Source organism: Watersipora subatra, chromosome 4 (assembly GCF_963576615.1).
Source record: "Watersipora subatra chromosome 4, tzWatSuba1.1, whole genome shotgun sequence".
Lineage (NCBI taxonomy): Eukaryota > Metazoa > Bryozoa > Gymnolaemata > Cheilostomatida > Watersiporidae > Watersipora > Watersipora subatra.
This window is the reverse complement of record NC_088711.1, coordinates 34,820,842-34,840,368: the sequence shown is the minus strand read 5'-3', so window position 1 is coordinate 34,840,368 and position 19,527 is coordinate 34,820,842. Positions and strand designations below refer to the sequence as shown.

Here is a 19,527-nt window from a genome sequence, read left to right as displayed (position 1 = left end):
CAGAGTAAGACATGGTGAATCTTTTGATATCAAATAACTGTAATGTGGATTTTGTTGCAAGCCCACCTTTAAAGGTTGACTTGCAACAAAATTCACATTACAGTTGAAGTATGACTGTATAAGTTTTTAGCTTTTAAGAGCTTGTAATCACTTTCTCATATATTTTACGCCAACAACACAACAGAGTAAGACATGGTGAATCTTTTGATATCAAATAACTGTATTGTGAACTTTGTTGCAAGTTCGCCTTGAATGAGACAAAGAGATTACTAGACTCTCTCATGAATTCATAATTATACAGAATAATCTTGTTGAAAGCGCAAATAATTCTCCTGATCATACTGGGGTTTTACATCCCCAGTTTCAGGTAGAGCTGGCATTTCCAATCTTTTAGGTTTTTCTCACTAGTAAAATATAGCTTAAAATCAACCGTATACAATAATGCTATCTAGAGTTGACTCTTGTTTATTCAGACTAAACGGACCTGTCCATGTCCAGATATTAAAAAGTCTAAACATAAAAACTTCAGTACTGTACAGTACCACATTGTATGTAAAACAGCCCATATTGCCTAATGCATATACACCTAGGCTACAATATGCATATACAGAATACATGGAATACGATATGATATCAAAATACGTTATGATACACATCAGCGTATCAGAATACGCTAAGGAATACGATAGAACATGTGTTCTATTTATTTGTAGATATTGCTATCATCAAGTCACTATTAATAATATTTTGTGGAGAATGTTTTGCTGATCAGTTTTTATTTCGGGTACTTAATGATCAAACAAATCGTTTTATAAGTTACGATCAAAAATAGTGAACGCAAAACATATCGATAATTTTTTTTGGAATTAAATCGCAAAGAGTGGTGGAACACTGAAAATAAAATTGCCCTCCCCTGAAAGTTTAATAGCAGCAGCAACAACAAACAAAAATTACAGTACAACACCTTTCGGAGAGACACAGCCGCATCGGATAATCATCCGTTACAAGATGTTGTCAGGGCATTTGAAAGTATTGGGAAGGGAGGTCTGAAGAATCGGGGATCGGCTGTCTATTCTGGGCGTTATATCATAACTATGATTGTTAAAATACAAACATACCAGAAAGTGTCAAGATTCTGCTGCGCTTTGCTGCACCATCACTAACAGGTGAACACGACTTCCTTTTTCTCCCAGCAACTATGAAATAAACAGAAATTATGAAGGGACTATTATACATAGTAATGAGACAAAGAGATTACTAAACTCTCTCTAAAGACTTAGTAGTTATATAGAATATATTACAGATTAAGGTGCGTTATAATATTTAGTACAATTATATTAATAAAAACAAACATATTCAGCGACTAACTATAAGATAAAACAACAAGAAATTCCTTCAAGTATAAAAGTAATGAAGATACCGTAAAACCCCTAATTGAATGCCACCTCGTATTGAACGCCACCTTCAATTGACTGCCACTCTGAGAGAAGGGTTGAGAAATGGACCGCTACTCTCCAATTGAGCGCCATCTCCATTTGACACCCACTGACACTACTTTGTCTTCACGAGCCCATAATACCAACTGACCAGTAGAAAAGTGTCAACAAAATCGTATTATTAATGAATTGTTTATATCAATAACAATTAATTCTCTCGTTATCCAATTCCAAAGCTTTTCATTTTTTCCGTTAAAACTTTGAAATCAACACCATAACTATAATTAATAACGGTCTCAGGCTAGTAGTAGTACTCTGTTTCCTGCTGTCTTACTATACTTTGAAGTAGCCTACATATATGAAGTAGCCTACAGAAAAAAAAGTTCAGGCTAGAAAATATTGTGGAAAGGATTGGACAACTAAAAGATGTTTGTTCCATCGAAAGAAACAATCAAAACGCAGCTTTTCGAGCAAACGATGAAAATATTTTTGTTTTTAAAAACATTAATTTTTGTTTCTGCATGTAATATAAGTATGATTCGTTTATGTCCTTCACTTGTTCATGAATATAAATTTGTATCATTTGATAGATTATTATTTTGCAGGCTTATAAATAGACTTATAAATATGCAGATTTATAGCATGTTATTTTATAGCATCCTTGCGGCAATGTTAACACGGCTTACAATGGATCGATGCTCATAACTTCACTTCTATTGCACATAAAAAGCTAGTTTTGGCGGTAAACTGTAGCAAACATATCAGTGCATGCAATGAGCTTTTACTAAACAATGTTGAATATAGATATAAAATAAAAATATGTCTTCAAATTTAGAATGAAATAAAAATAGAAAATGCCAACAAATTGCAAAGAAGGACACAGGCTATAATATCATACCAGGGCAATAGCAAGCAATAGATATCAACTAGTAGAAATATTTCTCAGTTTCTCGATGCATGCTAATCAGAGATCTTTGTCAAGTTATAGATTAGTTAGCAGATTTATTGCATCCAAAAGGTTTAATATCGCTCGACCAGAAATAGAGAGCAAAATATAGGCGACATTCACTTTGCCCGTAATAGGGCTTAATTTATCTTCTAAAATTTCTGACGAGCCATTTGAAAAGTAGACCGCGAACCTATGTTTGAACGCCGCTGCCAATTGACCGCCACTATAGAAGAAGGGTTAAAAAATAATGCGCCATGGCGTTCAATTAGAAGTTTTACAGTAATAATAAAATACATTTTACTAAGACTAAAGATTGGAAAAGAGGGTACAACAACAAATACTTAAACTTTATACGGTTTAGACGCGGGATATCAATTGAGAATATAGTATATTTATTAGAACTAAGTAAATGGATTGTTTATGTAGTAGAGAAAAACACAGGTAAGAGATACTGTAACTCTAGTAACCCTCTTAGTGGATAACTGTAATCTTACCGTCTGCTCTTGTAACAGTGCTTGGTTCAAAACCAGATGGTACGGAAGTTGTGAGAGAAGCCTTGGGTACATCATAGACTAACTCCGAAGAATCACCACCATCATCAATGATCTCTTCATGATCATATGTGGACCCGTCATTCGTGTCTACACCGATTATATCGTTACGAGATGTCCAAAATTGAGCATCACCCTCGAGTTCTAACACAATAACGGATGCATCTTCAGGGACTAAAAAAGAGAAATATTCGGGAATTTTTACAAAGAACATGTGTTGCGCCACACCAATCAGGAGTATGTGTTGCGCCACATCAATCAGGAATATGTGTTGTGCCCAAATAATCACAGAGAGAGAGAGAGCGCATTACATTCAACCAATCACAAGCAGTGCGCGCGGTGCTTAGTCAATCAAAACTAAAATGAACCCTATGTGTAAATAACATTAAACAAATAGTTAGCTGCTCAATATAAAATAACAAATAACTGAAACCCACAAAACAAAACAATGAAAAACGCTGCAACACACACCAGGGGGCATGCGATCCTCAGAGGATGAATGAGTGATGGTGAGACCAGAATCAGAGAAAATCGATGAGCTGTCAGAATGAGGATTATAGAAGGAAAGGATTGAACCACTAGACTCATTGTCAGAAACACGAGGAAAGCGTCTCCGTAGTTTCCTTCGAGGAAAGGCTGAAAGTGTCCTGGTCACGACTCTACACAAATACACACCTTTTGAGAATACAAACACTGCCTGGATAGTTTTAATTTTGTACGCATGAAACAAAGAGAACTTCGTATTAAAGTTTAACTTGTATCTCTCATTAACTGACACATGAAAGGAATGAAACTGAAAGTTTTCCTTCCGCGATGAAAGTAACACGTTTGAAGAGTTCTAATGCCATTGTTTCTAACAGTAAATATTCTATATAAATATACAAAATGGTGGAGTTGTTTTCCACCAGTCCTCAATTGTGATTGTTAATACGATTATATGTAAACCAGCTTTTACATATATGACAGTTTTGAGTTACAATAATTACAATATTGTATATTAATGCCATAAAAATTTGCTTGACATCTATAAATATCTCACGGTGAAAATTTAGTTGAATCACTGCTCATACTTTATGTATGTTTATATACTTTCAGATTGAAATATCAGTGAGCTATCAAAGCGCGTTTAACATACTTGGATCTAATCAGCACCGTCAGAGCCAGCCATTGTTTCCGAGACATGTCACTAATGGTCCTATGTACTTGTTGATTGAATTTGTTTCTGGCCTTTCTTTCAACCAACCTATCCAGTACCAGTCTTGTTGTGATGTTCATTAGACGAATAAAGCCCCTATCAGATATCTTAGCTCTCCTACATCTTAAAGCAGTCTGTAACACAAAAAATATACCAAGAATTGAAATTAATTAAATTGCTATACAAGAGAGAGTCAAATCTGTTCGAAGATTGTTTAGAGAGATCTGGAAGAGAGATATTACACACTATCCCATACGTACAAAACAGAAAACTATAAAAACTATCTTCGTGACAGCACATCAGTGAGACTTGATGGACAAAAATTCCATTTTATTGCAAATTAAGGATTGTATTGGCTTATGTGTTTTGGTTGGTATTTCTATTGGTAAAAGTGAGGTGCACACTTCTAGTACTGAATGGATGTACTAATGATAGTACTATAACAGATTCATATCAATTTTCTTACACATAAACCTTTAATTCAGAGAAACTTGGCCATTCAAGAAATGAGAAAGATGGGCCAGCACTCTTGTAACCAGCGCTAGTAATTTTACCAAATCTTGTCTAGTCATTTGGTTTTTCAGTTAACAAGATATTAAAACAACTTGAATTATAGCCACCGTTGTAACCACATGTTATTAACATAAAATACAACTAATAGCGGAGTAACTATATTATTATAACATGAAGGATTATCCTTATAAAAACCTCTAATAATCAATTATATGAATTACAGAACGAAGACATACGATCCAAAGAGTAACGAGTAACACAGACATACCTTTATGAACCTCTGACTGGCCATCATGTTCGTCACCAACACATCAATTTGGTGGTTAGAGAGTTTAGAGAAGTTCTTGGATCTAACCAAATGTTCATACTCTTGCCCAAAAGTACCCATTCTAATGGCATCTTTCTGTAAGTGTAAAAACCACAAATTAGTTTACATAAAATCCTCACTGTTGAAGGGAATACAGTGCTGTTATAAAACTAGTACAGATAATATTCTATTCCAACTTACAAAATGTAAAATGTATAGCACAAACTTGAGTTGATATCAAGAAATCATTTTGTCAGTTAGTTTGTGATATAATAAAAGTTTTGACAATGCATTTTTTATGAGCTAATTATAAATTACGTGATGATGTATATAGACTTACAAAATGAGTGCAATGCTTTCACTTTATAACAAAAAACCTGACCATAAATTGAAAAGTGAAATCGTTCGAATGTACTCTCTGACTTAAAAGGAAGTACACTTTACTGTTTCAGTCACACAACTATGGGTGGGATATGTAGGGTTACTGCATATAAATGAACATACTATGACCACTCGAACTTCTCGAGGAATAACAGACTCCATGAGCAGTTGAGACACAGACTTACAAAATGAGTGCAGTGCTTTCACTTTATAACAAAAAACCTGACCATAAATTAAAAAGTGAAATCGTTCGAATGTACTCTCTGACTTAAAAGGAAGTACACTTTACTGTTTCAGTCACACAACTATGGGTGGGATATGTAGGGTTACTGCATATAAATGAACATACTATGACCACTCGAACTTCTCGAGGAATAACAGACTCCATGAGCAGTTGAGACACAGAGTTCATTCTTATAGAACCATCTGCAGCACATGTCTCACTCTTCGAGTACTTCTGTAAAAATAAGTTTATATAAATATTGAATATTCAGTGCAAATCGATTAGACCAAATCATAGACTATGTAATCTTATCAAGTTTAAACAGCATGATTATGTCTTAAGGTTGTTGCATGTTTTGTTTTTATAACTTTTTTCCATCATTTTAGAGATAATTCGTTTCTACATTTAAAAACTTGAACTGTATCAATTCTGTTTGATCGCATAAGGAGAATATCCTAAATTTATTGTTGAATGAGTTATTTAATTTTTTCACTAAACCTGAAATTCTATATATTTGTTTGTCATTGCATTGTTATAATAACCAAATATTGATAGTGCATTAGGTTTAATGAGCAAGCTTCTTTAAATGGTCTGTATAGCGATGAGAATAACTTGAAACATGTTTGAAGTTAGAGCTTAACAAATAGCAGTGCAAAGAGATTTTCAGCTGCACCTCAATGGGAAATATGTGACCCAGGCAGTCAGAATGTACAATCGTGCTAAAACCACATTTTTGAGTTATTTAAAGATTTAAAATCAGCAAATTCTGAAGATTTTAATGCATTTTAAATTTTTTAAATCGGGTTATTTATGCCCAGGTTATGCAAGATTTAGTAGAGACGGTCTCGTGATGAACTAAAACTGTTGTTTTGAGTTAAAGCAGGATAAAGTTGGTGATTCATGAACTGTAAATCATGGTATTTGTTTACAAATCAAAATGCTATAGCAACCAACCACTTAATCTCAACATATATTGATGAAACCTGGCATTCTCCACAATAAAATCCTGAAAAAGATGATTGTTGCATTTTTATTCCAATTCGATTAACGGTTGACCTCCCAAAGGTCATGGTAAGGTTAACAATATATGTGGCTAAAAGCTCGCTGTCTTGGAGATATTCATTAAAAGGGTATGCTTCAAACTGGGCACTTCTCATCAAACTGTTTTGCTATGACTGCATATAATGACAGTCCAACAACTTAACAAAGAGTTGGAAGTGTATTCATAATTGTCCACCTATACAGAAGGTCGTGGTAAGGTCAACGAAAAGTGACAACAGAGGGCATCAGGATGTGGAAATATCAACCCAACTCATCAAGTGACCATTTAATCTAGAGCTCTTTTCATGTAGTTTAACACTCACATAGTGTAGCACGAGTACGCTGCAGACATTTATTGGAGCGCATTGGAGGGGTTTGTTTGTTATGCTAGTGGCAATTTGTCCAAACACAACCATATCCAATGTTTCCTTCGGTAATCCTTGATATACAGTTCTAACGAGGCTTGATTGTTCAGATGACATAAAACTAGCGCATAATTTCCTACATTTGCATCCACTTATTAGTTTGATGTCAACAGCTAGAATGGGAATGTTATCAGCAGTGATAGGCTGATCGTTATTCTCTGTAATTTGATTTAATTCATTCGCATTATCGTTAGCAGCCACATATTGCGTAAGCAGCTGTATTTCTAAGATTGCCCTATTATCACAATCCTCATCATCGCTTTCACTATGATCTGAGGCAGCTGACTCAGATTCTAAATAGAAATACTCATCTAGCGTCAACATTTTGCGATGGTTTTATTTTGTTCTAGCCTGAAGCTTTAAACAGGAAATAGCCACATACATGCGCGCACCCGCAGTTAGAGCCTATATTTATGATCTTGGGTTATGAAAAATTCCATAGCAACCACCGACATGGGTATAGTTAAATGGCAATTCTGGCTTTATGATTGGTTAGACACAAAAATAAACAAGACCATGTGAAAGAGCAGGGTTGAATGCACTATAAACCACTGTTTACTAAAATAGTGACGGTGAGTCATATAATAGCGTAAAGCACGCTTAGCGCGCTGTTGTGAACAATTCAATTACCACACGATTGTACATTCTGACGGCCGGGGTCACATATGTTACTGACAGCTAACCCGCTTTATTAATAAAAACTTGGGACAAAATCATCAAATCTGTGTGGGTAAAAAGTCGTTGGTTTTTGAAAAGTAGGTAACCACTTTTCCGCATCAGATTAAAAGTGTTGAAAAGATGAATAAGCATTACTAGCGTAATCATGGTACTTACTAGAGCTGAGCTACAAGCCGCTCCTCTTAAACTCTGATCACCAAGACTACGAGATTTTCTAGGGACCTGCAAGAAAATGTATGACGAGACTACTACGCTACACTTCTGGATGTTTATAAAATGAACATTTATAGAAACCGGTTGGGATCGAGATGACGATTGAACACTAGCCAGCAACAAACTGATAGTCAGACAAGTAAACACGTTGTCTAAACCTTAGCTACAGATTCAGCCGGCAGTCAAGGCAGTCTTTCAGCACAGCGATCTTATGGCTTGCTTCTTGACTAGTTTGCCAGACAGCAGCTCATCCATCTTCATCATCATGTGATTATTTACATAAAGTTTCAACTCTTTTTGATAGCGAGGCTCAAGTGCGGCCTCATCCAATATTCTGTCACAACAAAAAGATAATATGGTTGTAGATTTTGCGATTAAACCAGGCGTTTGCGCAAAAAATAGGTTTCTTTAAATGAAAGTAGTAAACATTCAAAAACAGATAAAAACTCATTTTACACCAATAGCTTATCAAGCGTGCATCAGGGCAGTAAATTTAGTTTTGTTTGGTAGCCCTATTCATCGCGCATCAAAATTCTTTCTAATGAATTGAAAAACTGGGCAGTAACCTCATCAACCACACTTAAAGTAACAAGAATTGATAATCAGCCGCACAAACGGGCAATACTATGTCATCCTTGAAAATAAATCTCTATGATCAAGCTGGCAAATCCGGTTACTAATATTTACTTAGTGGCACAATCATCGAAATCAAGGCCGTGACTAGAATTTGTAAAGAGAAGCTATTCTGTGTGAGCATTTAAGAAATTAAACAGCAAATCAATGTTACTTTTAAACAAAATATGGCGGACTAACTTCTGAAAGGTGCATCTGCTATGCAAAGAAAAAAGTAAATGTAAGCCTACTTTGGCAAAAAATAACGAGATATGCTGCCAAACATTTAAGATTACAAACATATGAAGAAATACAGAACAAAACTTACCAATGGCATGATTAAACTGGTCTCTATGGATAAAAAAATGCGGTATGATAAACGTTTGCTAGCTTTTTAGGAAAACCAAACGAGTAGACTGGGTGCAATGGAGAATTTTGACTTATGAAACAGTCGCTCTGCTCAACAATGGCACTATTCAAGACTGGCTTTACCTCCTTTCAAAGAAACGTGGTAAACAATAGTTTTTATAATAATCAAAAGGGATGCGTTTCGGATTTTACATAAAATTAGAGAAGACAACTCTTACTAAATTAACTGTGTTGTTGACTGGGGAGACAACTCTCTAAAACATCACATATTCGTAACAAAGTTTTACATGAATTCGGGTAGACCTATTATGTTCTCAACTACATGATTTGTACATGTAGTATATGCAAAAATACTGTGTAAAAATCAACACACAATCTGACCACTTATTTTGAAAAACTTTACAGACTCTAGTAATGTTTGAGACACATCATTTTTTTAGACAATCCACAGCTCATGTCTCACCCCTTGAATACCTCTGCAAATCATTGTAAATAAATGTATTTTAAAATAATTGTGTGGTGACCAAATGCCGTCTGCTAACAACAAACTAATAGCTAATTTCAACTACACTAACATTGATGAAACGTGTTAAACTCAATTAATTATTAGTTTACACCGATACAAAACTAACGCATGGCAGCTCAATAAAAATCTCAAAAGCATCAAATGAAAATTATATTTTTAGATCTTTAAATGAAGTTTAAATGAAATGTAAAAGTAGTCAACTTGTTGAAGTTTTCATTATATAAATTATGTAGGCGGCTGTAATAAAGTGTAGTAGTTGATGCATGGGTGTATCACGGTATTATGGTCCCCGTATGCCAGTATTTGAGTCTGCTGCATGCATGATACAATTTATTTTGTAAGTTGATGTATTTCCAGTGTACAGAGGTGTACAATTTTCCCTTAATCGAAAGCACTATGTACATATGCTATCTTATGTAATTTATTATACTAACTAGAGCTGGCTCGGGTAGCTCATCGAGTCTTGACCCACCGGGTCAGAGGAGCCCGGGTTTGGCCACCCGACCCTCGAGTCTTCCTTTACAAAGACACGAGTAGGTTTATGGCTAAACGAGAGCAATTGTATATCGCTTTTCAAATGCAATTGAAATAGAGTCGCGCTTAGTCTTAGCGCGCAAGGACCAGGCGAAATAAAACAAGGCGAGTCAAGACTATACTTTTACGTCTGCGACGTTAGTCTTTGGACTAAAGGTTTCACAACACTTTTCGGCAAGAAATAATCAACATGTCGGTGGTCTGGGAGTTCATGAAAAAGCCAGTTACGAAATGGAAAGAAAAAGTTAGTTTCTCCTGAAGCAAAAAAGAGAGAGGCGGAAAGGACAGGGGAGGGTAAATAAAGCCCCGATAGCTCATGATTTCAAGATATTCTGGTATCAGTGATGGAAGTAGGTGAAGTAAGGAAGTGATGAATTTTTGCTTTTCACTATGCTGGGTTATCTATTTCTATATTTGTAAAGTATTTCTCAACTAATCTCTTCTTGTTGATTATAATAGCAGAATTGAAAATAAAATCTGTAATAAAAACATTCTAGCCAAAGTCATGTCATCAATCTATCACCCATTGAATAGCATTGATCCGCCAATGTCTAGCCATAAATTGTAGATTGCATTTATAAACCAAGCAACAAAATATAATGATTGGTGTGATAATGGGTTCTTTTATTTTAGGTTATTGATGTCACAACATTAGGCTGTAATAGAACTATCTCTTAACCTTAAATGAATAAAAATCGCGAGTGCTGACTCGCCGATCTTGGCCCTCATTGCTGACACCGAGTCTGGTCCGACCCTGCATTCCTCGGTCTCGTTCCAGCTCTAATACTAACACATTACATTGTATTTTTTCTTATTTACAACTTGAAATTCTGACATTATCACAAATATTCTTGACATTTGGAAATCCATCTTGGACGGCGTATCATCATGAAATATACTCTGAATCAGATGTACACTTTCAGTTTCTCCCTTTCTCTAATCGAATGAACAGTGTGTTAAAAAAGCTCTTTGTTAGAAATCCTCTTTGTCACTATAGACGTTAGCTTATTATTGCATCAAGCAATTATGGAGCAGACAGTCTGTGCTTTATACTCTATTATAGTGGTCATTTTTGGGGGCAACATTCTTAGGCTATCGAAAGACAAAAAGTCTGGCTATAACATTTGGCGGCAGCACAGTAATCGTGCAGTGGAAATTCAGGCTATGGTATCTAATGGCCACTCACTCCGGTAGACCTCAGTTGTGTCGGGTTAATAGGCTATCATAGCGGAAATAATACTACAGCATGTAGTGAGCTGAGACAAAGAAATTGCTTGTTCGGTGCTGATACACTAAAATATGAAAGTCAGACAAATGTACCAAGCTTTTATATACGTAATGAGATGAAAACTTGCCCGGTTGTATCAAATGAATCAACACCGTATCATTGACCAGCTCCATAGGAACCGATCTATAAAAAGGTAAATTCAACCTAATTGAGTGCCATATGGGATTCCAAGTAATTGACAAGTTTGAGGAACATACCCGATGAGTAGGTTTAGTAGATAAACACCTGCAGTGGTTCTGTACTTTGAGTCCATAACTAAACATGTAGACTTTGTGTTTATCAAGTTAATAATCTTTGTTCATCAACACTTAGCTCAATGTTTCGTATGACAAATCACCGTCGAAAATGGTGATGAATGAAGCGATCGTTATAACAGTTAACAATATAATATATTTAGTAACTAACTACTACCTTAGTATACAAGGAATAAATATTGAACATGTAATGCATATGGGAATATAGAACATGGTATACACAGATATTGTTAAATAGATCTCCTGACCGTGTACACTCTATGTATCAACTGTTAACCTCAGGTCCATATAAAGAATGACTCATTATCTTGCTATGACTCAGCCAAGTCTTTTACGTGAAAAGACGATGACAGACGACTTCAACTAGACTGCCGTCACTTGAACCACCAACTCTAGGTATGCACTCGGTATTATAACTTTCCCTCATCATCTTTTCAGTTGACGCTTTGTGTTTCAGCCGTGTGGATATTGCTGAGGAGGTTTAATCATGCTCCATCCCTTCCACCTGTATTCAACAAGGACAGAAGCTGAATAACAAAGACACACGCTACACGTTTTATGCAATAAAATCTTTCATGATTCCTGCGTTCCCAATAGCGCTGGCATCTCAAGATTTTGATCGTTCCACAAGTACAAACAAAGATTATGTTAACTGGAGACAGACACGCTAACTAATCCCAGGCATTGTACGCCTCTTTTAGTTAAAATACAAACATACTGGACAGTGTCATGATTCTGCTACGCTTTACGTCTCCATCACTAACAGGTGAGCGCGATTTCCTTTTTCTCCCAGCAACTATAAAATGAACACAAATTATAATTGAACTAATATCCACCTCCACATATTAATGAGACAAAGAGATTACTAGACTCTCTCATTAATTCATAATTATACAGAATAATCTTGCTGAAAGCGCAAATAATTCTCCTGTTTATACTGAGGTTTTACAGCCCCAGTTCTCGGTAGTGCTGGCATCTCCAATCTTTTAGGTTTTTCTCACTAGTAAAAATATAGCTTAAAATCAAACGTATACAACAACGCTGTCTAGAGTTGACCCTTGTTTATTCAGACTAATACAGACCTGTCCATGTCCCGATATCAAAAAGCCAAAACATAAAAACTTCAGTACTGTACAGTACCACATTGTATGTAAAACAGCTAATATTGTCTCATGCATACAATAGCAGCAACGATAACAAACAAAAATTACGGTACAACACTCTTTGGAGAGACACAGCCGCATCGGATAATCATCCGTTACAAGATGTTGTCAGGGCATTTGAAAGTGTTGGGAAGGGAGGTCTGAAGAAGCGGGAATCGACTGTCTATCATGGGCGTTATATCATAACTATGATTGTTAAAATACAAACATACCAGAGAGTGTCAAGATTCTGCTGCGCTTTGCTGCACCATCACTAACAGGTGAACACGACTTCCTTTTTCTCCCAGCAACTATGAAATGAACAGAAATTATAAAGGAACTATTATACATAGTAATGAGACAAAGAGATTACTAAACTCTCTCTAAAGACTTAGTAGTTATATAGAATATATTACAGATTGAGGTGCGTCATAATATTTAGTACAATTATATTAATAAAAACAATAAACATTCAGCTACTAACTATAAGATAAAACAACAAAAAATTCCTTCAAGTATAAAAGTAATGAAGATACCGTAAAACCTCTAAATGAACGCCATCTCGATTTGAACGCCACCTTCGATTGGCCGCCACTCTGAGAGAAGGGTTGAAAAATAGACCGCTACTCTCCAATTGAGCGCCACATCCATTTGACACCCACTGACACTGCTTGATCTTTATGAGCCCATAATATCGACTGATCAGTAGAAAAGTGTCCACAAAATCGTACTAATAATGAATCGTTTATATCAATAACAATTAACTCTCTCGTTGTCCAATTCCAAAGCTTTTCATTTTTTTCTTTAAAACTTTGAAATCAACACCATAACTATAATTAATAACGGTCTCAGGCTAGTAGTAGTACTCTGTTTCCTGCGGTCTTACTACTTTGAAGTAGCCTACATATATGAAGTAGCCTACAGAAAAAAAGTTCAGGCCAGAAAATATTGTGGAAGGTATTGGACAACTAAAAGATGTTCATTCTATCGTAAGAAACAATCAAAACGCAGCTTTTCGAGCAAACGATGAAAATATTTTTGTTTTTGAAAACATTAATTTTTGTTTTTGCATGTAATATAAGTATGATTCGTTTATGTCGCTTGTTCATGAATATATATTTGCATCATTTGATAGATTATTATTTTGCAGGCTTATAAATAGACTTATAAATATGCAGACTTATAGCACGTTATTTTATAGCATCCTTGCGGCCATGTTAACACGGCTTACAATGGATCGATGCTCATAACTTCACGTCTATTGCACATAAAAAGCTAGTTTTGGCAGTTAACTCTAGCAAACATATCAGTGAGTGCAATGAGCCTTTACTCAACAATGTTGAATATAGATATAAAATAAAAATGTGTCTTCAAATTTAGAATGAAATAAAAATAGAAAATGCCAACAAATTGCAAAGAAGGACACAGGCTATAATATCATAACAGGGCAATAGCAAGCAATAGATATCAACTAGTAGAAATATTTCTCAGTTTCTCGATGCATGCTATTCAGAGATCTTTGTCAAGTTAAAGGTAAGTTAGCAGATTTACTGCATCCAAATGGCTTAATATCGCTCGACTGGAAAAAGAGAGCAAAGTATAGGCGACATTCACTTTGCCCGTAATAGGGCTTAAAATTATCTTCCAAAATTTCTGACGAGCCATTTGAAAAGTAGACCGCGAGCCTATGTTTGAACGCCGCTGCTAATTGACCGCCATTATAGAAGAAAGGTTAAAAAATAATGCGCCATGGCGTTCAATTAGAAGTTTTACGGTAATAATAAAATACATTTTACTAAGACTAAAGATTGGAAAAGAGGGTACAACAACAAATACTTGAACTTTATACAGTTTGGACGCGGGATATCAATTGAGAATATAGTATATTTATTAGAACTAAGTAAATGGATTGGTTATGTAGTAGAGAAAAACACAGGTAAGAGATACTGTAACTCTAGTAACCCTCTCAGTAGATAACTGTAATCTTACCGTCTGCTCTTGTAACAGTGCTTGGTTCGAAATCAGTTGGTACGGAAGTAGTGAGAGAAGCCTCGGGTACATCATAGACTAACTCCGAAGAATCACCACCATCATCAATGATCTCTTCATGATCATATGTGGACCCGTCATTCATGTCTACACCGATTATATCGTTACGAGATGTCCAAAATTGAGCATCACCCTCGAGTTCTAACACAATAACGGATGCATCTTCAGGGACTAAAAAAGAGAAATATTCGGGAATTTTTACAAAGAACATGTGTTGCGCCACACCAATCAGGAGTATGTGTTGCGCTCAAATAATCACAGAGATAGAGAGAGCGCATTACATTCAACCAATCACGAGCAGTAAGCGCGGTGCTTAGACAATCAAAACTAAAATGAGCCCTATGTGAAAATAACATTAAACAAATAGTTAGCTGCTCAATATAAAATAACAACTAACTGAAACCCACAAAACAAAACAATGAAAAACACTGCAACACACACCAGGGGGCATGCGATCCTCAGAGGATGAATGAGTGATGGTGAGACCAGAATCAGAGAAAATCGATGAGCTGTCAGAATGAGGATTATAGAAGGAAAGGATTGAACCACTAGACTCATTGTCAGAAACACGAGGAAAGCGTCTCCGTAGTTTCCTTCGACGAAAGACTGGAAGTGTCCTGGTCACGACTCTACACAAATACACACCTTTTGAGAATACGAACACTGCCTGGATAGTTTTAATTTTGTACGCATGAAACAAAGAGGAAGGAAATGAAAGGAATGAAACTGAAAGTTTTCCTTCCACAATGAAAGTAACACGTTTGAAGAGTTCTAATGCCATTGTTTCTAACAGTAAATATTCTATATCAATATACAAAATGGTGGAGTTGTCTCCCACCAGTCCTCAATTGTGATTGTTAATATGATTATCTGTAAACCAGCTTTTACATATATGACAGTTTCGAGTTACAATAATTACAATATTGTATATTAATGCCATAAAAATTTGCTTGATATTTTTAAATATCTCTTGATGAAAATTTAGTTGAATCACTGCTCATACTTCATGTATGTTTATATACTTTCAGATTGAAATATCGGTGAGCTATCAAAGCGCGTCTAACATACCTAGATCTAATCAGCACCGTCAGAGCCAGCCACTGTTTCCTAGACATGTCACTAATGGTCCTATGTACGTGTTGATTGAATTTGTTTCTGGCCTTTCTTTCAACCAACCTATCCAGTACCAGTCTTGTTGTGATGTTCATTAGACGAATAAAGCCCCTATCGGATATCTTAGCCTTCCTACATCTTAAAGCAGCCTGTAACACAAAAATATATCAAGAACTGAAATTAATTCAATTGCTATACAAGAGAGAGTCAAATCTGTTCGAAGACTGTTTAGAGAGATCTGGAAGAGAGATATTACACACGATCCCATATGTACAAAACAGAAAACTACAAAAACTATCTTCGTGACAGCACATCAGTGAGGCTTGATGGACAAAAATTCCATTTTATTGCAAATTAAGAATTGTATTGGCTTATGTGTTTTGGTTGGTATTTCTATTGGTAAAAGTGAGGCGCACACTTCTAGTACTGAATGGATGTACTAATGATAGTACTATAACAGATTCATATCAATTTTCTTACACATAAGCCTTTAATTCGGAGAAACTTAGCCATTCAAGAAATGAGAAAGATGGGCCAGCACTCTTGTAACCAGCGCTAGTAATTCTACCAAATCTTGTCTAGTCGTTTGGTTTTCCAGTTCACAAGATATTAAAATAATTTGAACTATAGCCACCGTTGTAACCACATATTATTAACATAAAATACAACTAATAGCGGAGTAACCATATTATTATAACATGAAGGATTATCCTTATAAAAACCTATAATAATCAATTATATGAATTACAGAACGAAGACATACGATCCAAAGAGTAACGAGTAACACAGACATACCTTTATGAACCTCTGACTGGCCATCATGTTCGTCACCAACACATCAATTTGGTAGTTAGAGAGTTTAGAGAAGTTCTTCGATCTAACCAAATGTTCATACTCTTGCCCAAAAGTACCCATTCTAATGGCATCTTTCTGTAAGTGTAAAAACCACAAATTAGTTTACATAAAATCCTCACTGTTGAAGGGAATACAGTGCTGTTATAAAACTAGTACAGATCATATTCTATTCCAACTTACAAAATGTAAAACGTATAGCACAAACTTGAGCTGATATCAAGAAATCATTTTGTCAGTTAGATTGTGATATAATAAAAGTTTTGACAATGCATTTTTTATGAGATAATTATAAATTACGTGATGATGTATATCACAGGTGTCCTTTAGCGGGGATATTGCCAAAGCCGAGACCGGGCCGTAGTCTACACACACAAAAAAACAACAAAGGTCCACGTAGTTCTGAGCAAAAACAAAAGTATCCATCCAAATATCTCACCAATCCGATGAGCAGCACACACAAAAACTAAACCAATCGACAGCGCCACCCATCATGTCAAAATATTCCAAGTTTCAAGTCATGTCTTGCACAACTCACCTTATGGTTTGTCAAAACTTGTCCCAAAGTCCTTATTAATTTGAGACTGTCTAATATCCGTTTTAGAAATGGTCGCCGCTAGCCTAACCTAACGTTCTGATTCAACATCTTAGTAACTATCGGGGCATTGCTGAGTTCTCCCGATCTTTTTGAGTCCCTCTTAAGTTTTGTTTACAATAGCGTTAACCCAATTTTGATTGGTTCTTGCATGCTTAAGAAAGATTCAAAAAGATCAGGAGCACTCAGCAATGCCCCGATAGTTACTAAGATGTTGAATCAGAACGTTAGGCTAGGCTAGTGGCAACCATTTCTAAAACGGATATTGGACAGTCTCAAATTAATAGGGACTTTGGGACAAGTTTTGACAAACCATAAGGTGAGTTGTGCAAGACATGACTTGAAACTTGGAATATTTTGACATGATGGGTGGCTCAGTCGATTGGTTTAATTTTTGTGTGTGCTGCTCATCGGATTGGTGAGATATTTGGATGGATACTTTTGTTTTTGCTCAGAACTACGTGGACCTTTGTTGTTTTTTTGTGTGTGTAGACTACGGCCCGGTCTCGGCTTCGGCAATATCCCCGCTAAAGGACACCTGTGATGTATATAGACTTACAAAATGAGTGCAGTGCTTTCACTTTATAACAAAAAACCTGACCATAAATTGAAAAGTGAAATCGTTCGAATGTACTCTCCGACTTAAAAGGAAGTACACTTTACTGTTTCAGTCACACAACTGTGGGTGGGATATGTAGGGTTACTGCATATAAATGAACATACTATGACCGCTCGAACTTCTCGAGGAATAACAGACTCCATGAGCAGTTGAGACACAGAGTTCATTCTTATAGAACCATCTGCAGCACATGTCTCACTCTTCGAGTACTTCTGTAAAAATAAGTTTATATAAATATTGAATATTCAGTGCAAATCGATTAGACCAAATTATAGACTATGTAATCTTATCAAGTTTAAACAGCATGATTATGTCTTAAGGTTGTTGCATGTTTTGTTTTTATAACTTTTTTCCATCGTTTTAGAGATAATTCGTTTCTACATTTAAAAACTTGAACTGTATCAATTCTGTTTGATCGCATAAGGAGAATATCCTAAATTTATTGTTGAATGAGTTATTTAATTTTTTCACTAAACCTGAAATTCTATATATTTATTTGTCATCGCATTGTTATAATAGCCAAATATTGATAGTGCATTAGGTTTAATGAGCAAGCTTCTTTAAATGGTCTGTATAGCGATGAGAATAACTTGAAACATGTTTGAAGTTAGAGCTTAACAAATAGCGCAGTGCAAAGAGATTTTCAGCTGCACCTCAATGGGAAATATGTTACTGACAGCTAACCCGCTTTATTAATAAAAACTTGGGACAAAATCATCAAATCTGCGTGGGTAAAAAGTCGTTGGTTTTTGAAAAGTAGGTAACCACTTTTCCGCATCAGATTAAAAGTGTTGAAAAGATGAATAAGCATTACTAGCGTAATCATGGTACTTACTAGAGCTGAGCTACAAGCCGCTCCTCTTAAACTCTGATCACCAAGACTACGAGATTTTCTAGGGACCTGCAAGAAAATGTATGATGAGACTACTACGCTAGACTTCTGGATGTTTATAAAATGAACATTTATAGAAACCAGTTGGGATCGAGATGACGATTGAACACTAGCCAGCAACAAACTGATAGTCAGACAAATAAACACGTTGTCTAAACCTTAGCTACAGATTCAGCCGGCAGTCAAGGCAGTCTTTCAGCACAGCGATCTTATGGCTTGCTTCTTGACTAGTTTGTCAGACAGCAGCTCATCCATCTTCATCATCATGTGATTATTTACATAAAGTTTCAACTCTTTTTGATAGCGAGGCTCAAGTGCGGCCTCACCCAATATTCTGTCACAACAAAAAGATAATATGGTTGTAGATTTTGCGATTAAACCAGGCGTTTGCGCATCAAATAGGTTTCTTTAAATGAAAGTAGTAAACATTCAAAAACAGATAAAAACTCATTTTACACCAATAGCTTATCAAGCGTGCATCAGGGCAGTAAATTTAGTTTTGTTTGGTAGCCCTATTCATCGTGCATCAAAATTCTTTCTAATGAATTGAAAAACTGGGCAGTAACCTCATCAACCACACTTAAAGTAACTAGAATTGATAATCAGCCGCACAAACGGGCAATACTATGTCATCCTTGAAAATAAATCTCTATGATCAAGCTGGCAAATCCGGTTACTAATATTTACTTAGTGGCACAATCATCGAAATCAAGGCCGTGACTAGATTTTGTAAAGAAAAGCTATTCTGTGTGAGCATTTAAAAAATTAAA

The 19,527-nt window shown here is 35.7% G+C and overlaps 1 protein-coding gene across 1 annotated transcript; it reads right to left on the bottom strand.

Moving 5' to 3' along the window:
* Window positions 1–13,490: 13,490 nt before the first annotated feature.
* Window positions 13,491–16,618, bottom strand: LOC137394187 (uncharacterized). The gene is made up of 5 exons (XM_068080907.1): window positions 16,595–16,618; window positions 15,755–15,948; window positions 15,128–15,315; window positions 14,627–14,857; window positions 13,491–13,555 (listed from the first exon to the last, which is right to left on the bottom strand). The coding sequence occupies exons 1-5, from the start codon at window positions 16,616–16,618 to the stop codon at window positions 13,491–13,493; spliced, it is 702 nt and encodes a 233-aa protein (XP_067937008.1).
* Window positions 16,619–19,527: the final 2,909 nt, after the last annotated feature.

Bases quoted from the DNA above. Each gene is read 5' to 3' on its own strand.
- LOC137394187 (XM_068080907.1), bottom strand. From the start codon at position 16,618: ATGGCCAGTCAGAGGTTCATAAAG. The intron at 14,858-15,127 runs GTGTGTGTTGCA...TCTCTTTTTTAG, and splicing joins TGAGGATCGCATGCCCCCTG to TCCCTGAAGATGCATCCGTT. The intron at 13,556-14,626 runs GTAAGATTACAG...TTTTTTCTGTAG, and splicing joins CACTGTTACAAGAGCAGACG to GCTACTTCATATATGTAGGC.